General features: G+C 43.5%; 1 protein-coding gene across 1 annotated transcript; it reads left to right on the top strand.

The window, feature by feature from the left end:
• Positions 1–772: 772 nt before the first annotated feature.
• Positions 773–9,178, top strand: LOC144095414 (uncharacterized). Its single transcript, XM_077629163.1, has 6 exons — positions 773–907; positions 1,937–2,094; positions 3,018–3,026; positions 4,775–4,845; positions 7,178–7,261; positions 9,045–9,178. The coding sequence occupies exons 1-6, from the start codon at positions 773–775 to the stop codon at positions 9,176–9,178; spliced, it is 591 nt and encodes a 196-aa protein (XP_077485289.1).
• Positions 9,179–9,892: the final 714 nt, after the last annotated feature.

Genomic DNA, 9,892 nt, shown 5'->3' with positions numbered 1-9,892 from the left:
GGTCAGAATCAATATAGGCTCTCTTACGGTTTCACTGCCGAACTACGACCCACGTAGTCTTCCTCTTTCGGAGATGCAATTCGCAAAGGTCTACCTTTGTTATCCCAAAGCTTACGTCATAGATCTTCCGCGTTTCCTTGACAGCCGGAACACATAGAAAACTCATCTTCCTTCCTCTCTTTCCTTTCTTCCTCTTCCTTTGTTCTCCTTCTGACGTATAGGGTAGCATACTGGGCTTCGCCTAGTTAACCTGCCTGCCTTGCTATTCTTCTGTTTCTCTCTCTCTCGTTAACAGCCGGAAACAACGGATAAAAATATAGGAATACAAAACTGGAGCATTTTTCTCTATTAGGCGCTTTCCATTTTTTGGCATCTGGTCTGAAAGCAGTACTTCTATAAGAGGAGAAAAACTGGTAGAAAGCATCTTCGCGTTCATCCAGGTGCTTTAGTTCAGTGTCCTCCCTACACGCTTTTAAACTGGATACGCGTGGGTTAACCACAATAGTTTATTTTATACTTAGACTTCCTTTGGAGCTGAAAGAACGTTTAAGTGGCCCTTCTGAAGTGTCAAACTGCCCTTTTGGGGCCCATCAGTCGATACGCTACAAGTGACTTCCTGTGTCCTTGCCCTCCATAACTTTGAGGGAGCAAGCACCTGCCTAAATGTGATTGACATGTCCGGAAGAGGCCATCTGCCTATTCATGTTCACTGACTCTTTAAAGCGAAGACGCGAATACTCATAGGACACGATGCTCTGAAAGGCAGCGCACAATGTCGGGTGGAAAGCTAAACGTCTTGTTTGTGGCTCTTGTGGCTGTTCTGGTAGAACCGCTGGGAACGCTGGGTTTTGAATCGACCTACCTTGAGGCTCGGAGCGACCTCCAGAAGTATCAGGACGTCAGCAGGGTACGCGTTTCGGCTCCTAAGCATTTCTTTTGTTTGGGCACGCTTGTCGAGAAAGAATCTGGACGCCCTCTAGGCTCAAGGAAGAGTATACGTCCAGAAGCGCTAAAACTTCGGAATTTGGCTTGTGGCGCATGACCACGTTATGAATTGGAGAGCACTAATGTGATCCTTTGTCTACATCACAGTAGCATCACTCATGCCTATGACATCGGAGGAGGCGTCATGACATTTTAATCTTAAGTGCGAACTGCATTTCACTAAGGAGAGGCGAATCAAAATGCACCCGGCATGAAAATAAATTCTGAATTGCTGTCCAGCTAGCCTGCGTTTATTTCGTGGGCGCCGATAAGGAAATGTATAGAAAAGCCTTGGTTGTGCGATATGATATCAAGGACTTGATCTTTGTAGACTGGTTAGCATTTATTCTGTTATATAGAACGTATTTACTAATGAAATTGACAATAATATCAAGGCTACGCAAAGCTTGAATTATAGAGAGCAACAGCCAAGTATTTGGAGGGATTACTCAACAATGTGTTCACGTCATTACATTCACGTCGGCAGAAACGTTATCGAACAATCCGCTGAACATAACACACCCGTCCAAGCGACAATCACCCCTTACGAAAATAACCAGGACTCACTCTAAAATCAATAATATTAGAAAGTAATCACTCATTGACATTCTCAAGCGGTATCATACCACCACGAAGGATAGCTATACAGCTTCCCTAGGAGCTTCCCAGTAGAAGGACAAGTTGTCCTAGCTCAGAGTTCGAATTGGGGTGACCTCGTGTTCGACTAAGTCATTCTAACAGCTCAGCCAACCAGGAAGGCTAAAAGTAGGATAGGCCAATTTTGCCAACAGCTCGAAGCTGAAAGTATGTGTTTCGGACGAAAAATAATAAAAGATGGAATCCTTTTTGAAGTTAGAAATTGTGCGTATTCAGATTTCGAAAGACGTCAAAAATACCACATTTTTTCGCTCCTAATACCAGCCGTCGTGTCCTTTCTTTTCCATGTTTTCAGTGCTACCCAGACTTGGGCGAGTGGATCTGCATGTATAGGAACTACTACTCCGATCCGGATTTCGGTGGCTCCGCCAAGTGCCTCAAGTATCAGAGATACGGAATCTACGTGAATTTCACCACTCCAGTTGTTTTTACTTACGGAAAAAATGGATCAACGTAAGCACACAAGCATTTCGCATTCAGAAGGAAGGCCTGCCACAGCAGTGCAACAGAGCGATTTCTTTTCATGGCGGTTCGAACACCGTCAAGCAAACGGTCACACTGAAAGCACAAGCGCTGTTTTCAAATTAATGAAGTTCCGCTTTCCGACATGAGCTAAACGTCATGGAACGTGCCGCCTGTTTGTTTGCAGTGTTTTTTGCTTTTTTCCCACTGCTCAAACCACTATGCATTCGTACCAAAGTCTAGTTCGCAGTAGTATGGCGTATTTCGTGGTGAAAACTTCTGGAATTCCCCTTTTCTCTTACGCTCTTGGATTATGATGGAGGTCATAAAGGCATTTTATGGGAACGAGGATTTGAAATGAGGTCACCGAGTTTTGCAGCGCAGAATAAATAGAGAAAACCAAACTAACGCTTTCCTCGCACTACATGTTTTCGCCGCAGTGTTGTTACAGCGTTTTAACCCTAAGGGCCTGCTTTACTTTTCCATTGTGTCGACCGGCCTCAAGAACTAATTTCCGCGGCCACTAGAGAGGCTTCATGAACGCTGTTGCATTTTTAGCTTGAGCACGTTGCTCATAGCAAAGAACATACTGAAAATTATCTCTCAGTAAAGGTTAACTAAGTGAAAAATGTGGCTAGAAAACGTGTTGCTGCGTTGAATTAAAGGATGTCGACAGCCTTATAATTTAGCCCAGTTACAAATATCTCGAGGGCTTTTCTTTATCAGCGTCTAAAGTGCCCCGTTCGCTGCAGCTAACACGGCAATGTCCGTTGACGCGACATCCACTTTCTTCTCTGCTAACAAAACAATCTCACCGCGATTTTCACAGCGCACCCACTCCCGTACAGGAGGCCTGCAGTTTCACTTATTCAAGCATCATAGTTGACGCACAAGAAGTGCGCAAGAGCATCGAGCAACGTGACGTTTATCGCTCCGCCTTCACTCGCTTTCAGGGATTCGTGATCGCAAAAAAAAAAAAAATCAACAGCGCCTGGCGGTTTTTCTTTGTTTGATCACTTCCGAAACAAAAAGTTAAATTGTGATATTCGTTTTAAAATTTGTACTTCTATGTTCGGCCAAGCCGCTTTGCCACAGAAGCAAGCAGCTTAGTTTAATTCAAAATCATATTTTCTAGTTTCGGTAGAACACGGAAAAGCAAGTTTGCGCGGCGTCTAGAGAAGTTCACCGACGAGTTTTGCTTTGTGCTCAAAACAGCTCGATCACATTCTTGACCTTAATGCGTTTTTATAATCTCTTATCACCCTGGCTTGGATCGAGTATGTTGTGCAGTTTCATTATCAAGGGCCCGGTTGCGCTGTTGATCGGTACGTACTCCACCATAAAGAACAACCGAACCCATTTGAGAGCTTAAACTGGCTGTGAGGAATGCGGTATGAGAGACTCTACGTTCCGCTGTGTGACTGCCGGGCAGCGCCACGGCGAGCACTGTACTGGGCACCCCCTTGCCACGTCAACCTGAGGGTTATCCAGAAAAGTTTACAAAATCAAATGCAGAAAGGCAGATTAATTTTCAGGAGCTCCTCTGATACGCTGCTCCTACTACCGCCGTAATTTAGCGGGGAAGGAACTAAGCCTCTTCTTCAGCTTCGCATAACGCGACATAAAAATCGAACTTCTGAAATGTGCGTAATTTATTGCACTCTCTTATCACGTGTCCTTTGCCTATATTAATACATTTTTAAGTGTACAAAATTTGATTGCTGCTAACGACCCGCCAATTCAATATGTCGGAAAACGCAGTGCAAACAATAATCATGCAACAGATTTGGCAACCGTAGGAGCATGGTTCAAACTTCCATGACCATTTCTCTAGTTGCAGACGTCAGTGAAGGCCAGTCGCGAGCAGTTTCTTTTTGTACATTGAAGATGTATTGTAATTTCTCTACGGAAATCACGACGGCATTAAGCCAATAAGTGGAATGAACAAAAAATTGTGATATACCCGATCCTAGGGCGATTATTAATCGACTGTATGATATAGAAAGTATATCAATAATAAACACAGATCACTTTTGCGATTAGAGACCTGACCAGCTTTTTCTGTTGTGCGCGCACAGCATGTGTTTTGACTCATCACCTCGAAATGACCCTAAGCAACAAAAACAAGCAAAGATAAAGTAGACGTTTGCGCAGATGATATCTACAGGCTTTGGTTCTCTTGTTTCGTGAAAGAAGCCTAAGGATAATAAAAGCTTTTTTGATTGCGACACATTTAGAATTAACGTTTGCCGCAGGTAAATCTCGCATGGGTCTAAACAACGTGCAAAAAGCACCCAACGAACCTTCACTACGAGGGTTCTTTCCTAGAAAAACTTGCTTAAAATGCATTTGCGATGCGGTAGTTTCCGTAGCATTGCTACTATGTTGACTTTATTTACAAATGAGAACGCCTGCATATACTCTTTCGCACGTTTTATAAAATAAAAGAGCTTTCAACTAGCTCAGAGCACAATACCGCACAATAATGCGTGCTGCTGAAGTCAGGAAACACGCGAAGGCCTTGCACGCAAAGTAATGTCATAAAAAGCGTTATGAGTAATCTATAGTCTAGTACATAAAACACAGGCAACTTTCATCAGCTCCCAACTAACTGAAATCTTAGTGAAGGAAGCAGCATTCTACATTGTGAGTTCTTCGTGTGTCATAGGAGCGGGACTGTCGAGCTGACGTCTTCACCCTGTTACACTGGAAGGGACATAGAGAAGTTCACCCCTGATGACGGTGAGTACGGACTGCTGTAAACTACCGCTAGTTTCTATGTTAGGTCTTGAGGCACTAAAAGGTGCAAGGTTAGCCGCAAGTGCTCAATGGAAAGCGAAAATCATGAAAAGAGTCCCTCAAGCCACAATCCTTATCTGTTTCCTTGCCGGAGGAAAGCAATTTCAGAGTTGTGTGCGGAAAAAAAACCCTATGCCTAAAATTTTAAAAAATCTGCTTTATTGGACCACATCATGAAATATTTAAATAACTGTTAGGTTATGAAATATATGTTTAGCTTATGAAACAAAAGACGTTTGGCAAAGTTTCAGACTCGGACAAAAATTCCCTGAAACATATATATATATATATATATATATATATAGGAAACGGGAGTATAAACAGCCTTTTAATATACATTTTGCGCACTACTAAAAAGAAACGAGTATTCACACTTCCAGGACTGTTCTTGTTAAGCATTCCGAGTGGGGAAAGCAGTTTGGGCTACACCGCAGTGCAGCGCCGTCTGCAATCCCTGACCGTCTCGGAGAAAACTGAATTCGCTACACTGCTGGTGCACGGAATCATTCAGGACATTTCCACTACCTTCAGAGAGGCTCGAAAACCAGCGAATCTCGTCGGTAACAGCGGAGAGAAATTTAGAAACGTGAACCTGTCGGTATTCCGGGGTGGGCAGGTAGTCGTCTCTTTCCGAGGTAAAATGAAACGAATGAACGTCTTCTTAAAACACGAGGCGGTCTCTTGCATCGAAAACCTCAACTGTCGATGCTGCGCAACCGCAAAAACACTGCTGTTGATGAGAATGGTCGGTGCGAGACGAGGATGGTACATTGGGCTCAATGTTCACCATGATCGCTCCGCGCTGACAGTATTCACTGGATGTTTAAAAATATTCCCTAATACGGCTGACAGAAAACCGCATCTGAAAGAGAAATGTGGTTCTTTCTAAAGGTACTGGATAGCGTTACATGACTAGAAGCGGCCCGGGTAAAGCAGAACCGACCGTTTTGCGCCATCGTTCAAATTGATCGATTTCAATAGACGCGGTGAAGAAAAGTCAAAAACCTGCTGTGAAGCATGCATTTAAATTGTCCAAAGGATCTCCAGACACTAACCAAATGAGAGTGGCCATGTGGACATTGAGAGCACCCTGTTGCACTGTTAACGTATGCACTCTAGAAAAAGTAAGCGTGATCGCCTTAGGCAACTAAAAGGCCTGTCGCGCCAACGCTCGCGTATGATGGCTTAGGGCTGGACGGTATGTTGACATTGTCTTTATCATCAAGCAGGTTTTTCAATAGCAGGACAAAGGCCTTTCCAATTACACTCCAGTTTATCCCCTCCGGTGCTATACTTGGTTACTCAATCCTAGCATACTTACCAATTTCATCTTCTGTCTGGATTTTTACCGCCCATTGCAGTACGAATGATTACTGACTGCAAAGTAGAATAAGTAGAATATAGACATGTTCATGTTCGTCATATTCCCAGCTTTCAGCAGAAAGTTTTAGGACACTATCATGCATACTCAACACGACGTTTGAAAATGACATTCAGGGCAGCTATCAGCAATGTACCGTAAAGAAAGAAGATTAGGAACGGCATCTAGGACTACTTAAGTCCTTTCCCTGCTTAAGTATTTTTATATACTTTTCATTTATTTTATTTATTCTTGCTTTTTCTCTTCATTTCTACTGACAGATCTACTCGTTAGCGCACAGTCGTAATCCAACTAATATATCATAATCACGTCGCCTGGTATTTTTGGGTCCAATGCATCGGTCAGTGCCCACTCCGGGTTTAGTTGCCAATGATCCATATAAGGATTTCTCATTAACATTCGAAAGTTACAGTATAGACTCCTGAAACACCTATTTGTGAACTGTCAATAGTGACGTTTGCCTCATTATGCGCTGGACCTCTCAATTTCACTCGAACTAGAGAAGAAATACAGGCAATTGTCAGCACAAATACAGACACATGCAATGGTTTCCGATAGTATTCACGAAGTTAATAGATATAAAATTCAAACTTTCAAAATTCAGGACGTCCGCTTAGAGGGTAAAGTTTTACAACTGTAATAATTAATTTTAGTAGAAAAGCCTAGGTGTACGTTTCTGCTTAAGAGTGCAGTGAAAACTAACATTAAAATTTCATAAATAGAGTTTCAAAATAATTTCCCGTTAAACTCTAGGTCCTAGTATATTTATTCCAAAGAATACATATGGAAGGGACTCGGCAAGAGTGCAACATATTACTTCCTATATGCGAAGAAACACCCGCTGCGTAGGAACAGTAGGGTTTCTTAAGTTTGGTTTCAATTTTCCTTTTTCAGAAAATTTCCCTCTCGAAGACTATTACTTAATCTACGTTGACTGTTCAAGCTGCGCTGTGATTCGTCATCGCTACGCTGACAACGGTGAGTGAGAAGCTGGTCGACCGGATGATCTCTTTATTATTAGCAAGCCCTCTCGGGGAGCATCATCATCATCATCATCTGCCTGACTACGCCAACTGCAGGACCGAGACATCTCCCATGTCTGTGCAATTAACCCTGCCCTTTGCCAGCTGCGGCCACAGTATGCCCGCAAATTCCTTAATCCCATCCGCCCACCTAACTTTCTGCCGCTCCCTGCTACGCTTTCGTTCTCTTGGAAACCACTTCGTTAACCTTAAGAACCAGCGGCTATCTTACCTTCGCAATACATGCCTTGCCCAAGCCCATTTCTTCCTCTTGATTTCGACGAGGATGTCAATAACCCACGTTTGTTCTCTCATCCACTCCACCCGCTTCTGTTCTCTTAACGTTACACCTATCGTTTTTCTTTCCGCCGCTCGCTGCGTTGTCCTCAGCTAAAGCTGAACCCTTTCCGTTAGCCTCCACGTTTCTGTCCCACAGATGACTACGGTAATCCCCATAGGTGAATATTCTGGGAGCACAATCAATCATCTGTTTTTGTTCAGCAGCGCATAATCTTATTTGATCTCATATCGCAACAAATGTGGTAGAGTGATTCAACATATCAAGCTCCGCGGCCGCCACCACGCCCCACCAAGTGTACGCACACATTGCACGCGTGCTCACTGGTGGTCGTTTCCTGACGCCATCTAGCGCCCTCAGGAAGATCTACGCATGCGCAATGGCGCACAGCGGAAGTACGAACACACGCTATCTAGCCTGTCTACAAGATTTTTACATCGTGGCTGCGGGCGCTGATCGCGCTATGCTAAATTTCCAATGGACTAGTGTAACTGCAGAGAGTACGTCACACTGCTCGGAAGCAAACTAAAGCAGAATGCAAGGCAGCTTTCAGGACATGATTTTTCGGATTAAATGACCACTGCTTAAGTTTACTGTTGCTGAGGACAAAAACATGACAGGAGTTTCCGCCAAGCTTGTAGAGCTTTGCAATAAGGGCTCCCCGCGCGTGGCCATATTGGTCACTAAACTGTTATTTGCACTTGGCACTAGACTTGCTTTGCAGCAGTGGATAGAAAGGCTTTTTCACATTTCCCTCGCGTGATGCAGAAGTCTACCGAACGTTAAAATACTGGCTAAGGCATTGAGTTGACAGGAGGCATGTACATGAAGGATTTATGCCAACGCATTTGTTTTTTCCTATTGATTAGTGCGGGGTGCTTTCCATTGCTGCAAGCCCCTACAACGACGCTTAAGTGGTTGCATGATTTTGATCGGAGAGTCGGAGTAAATGTATCCGCAAAATCAGGGGTGGCGAACAGCGTAAAAAAAATAACTGGTTTCATACAGAGTACGCTCTACGGGGGTCCCGAATATTTCGGCATAACTGTCTATCACAGCGACTCAAGGTATCACGCCAAAACTTAGGTTAGAGGAGGTATGGGACGTGACGGTGTAATAAATTCGCATTTCTTCGCCAAAACTTAGGTTAGAGGAGGTATGGGACGTGACGGTGTAATAAATTCGCATTTCTTCTCTACGTTCTCATCTTGGTGCAAATAAGAAAGTCATCATTTTTCACATTCCTAAAGAGCTCACCCCGAACATTTCGCCCAGAATTTCTCCCAGAATCTAGATTTACTGAAAACTAGCTGCTTGACCAGAATAATATGTCAACTCTTAATCTTGCACAGAAATCAAGTTCTTTCCTCAAATCATTCCTGTTTACTCCTAATCACTGACTTACTGATGCTTCCCTTTCTGTTCCGACTAAATTGAACAGGCTATGGATGTTCCCTGTGGCGCAAACTTGGAACATTGCAAGAGCCAAACGCCTGCTGCGAGTTCATCTACGACGAGAACTGCGGCTCCTCTCCGAAGTACCAGGTGTACGACCCTGACAAGTGTGATTTCTAACCGGATGATGTGGGGCACAAATACGCTAATAGCTATATTGTCAAAATCTCTGCTTCAAGCCCAAATCAAGTTGTTGTTCTTAGCCTTTGATACAAACCATGACATGCAACACTGTAATGAATAAAACTCTGGATTATTCGTGGTATTAATGATGGATGTGGAACTTTATTGGGAGAAGGGCAGTTTTAACCGAAGGCTGCATTGACACGATGTTTTTTTTAGCTACGTAGAGTCGAACACCCATTTCTAAGAATGTCGTCCCATTGTATCAACAGCGGCGCCTGGTGGCACTCAGGATCGGATCCCTCACCTCCCGCATGCGAGGCTGACTTTCAAATTACTGTGCCACCGCTGTGTTCTACTAGATTTTTTCAAGTGGCTTCCAGCTTCCCACGTGTTTACCTTTGGGCCACCTATCCACCACTAAGCAAAACAGTGGCTCTGGCCCAATCCACAAGTGTTAACATCTTTTTGCCTGTTGATCCTCAAATTGCCTACTGAAAATGCGGCAAGCATTTTTTTCCACGCTAGTATTCTTGAAAAACTTGTCCTACAGAAGAGGTTTTTAGACATATATGAGTACCTTTTTTACACCTGTTATCTTTTCTTGCCATTTTCTCACTGCTTCTAAAATTATCTCATAGCTAAAATTATAACACTCATAAATGTTCCACTACGATCAGTACCACCACTACAAACGTGGCATATATAATC

Source organism: Amblyomma americanum, chromosome 6 (assembly GCF_052857255.1).
Source record: "Amblyomma americanum isolate KBUSLIRL-KWMA chromosome 6, ASM5285725v1, whole genome shotgun sequence".
NCBI classification, from domain to species: Eukaryota; Metazoa; Arthropoda; class Arachnida; order Ixodida; family Ixodidae; genus Amblyomma; species Amblyomma americanum.
This window is presented reverse-complemented; position numbering and strand designations above follow the sequence as displayed.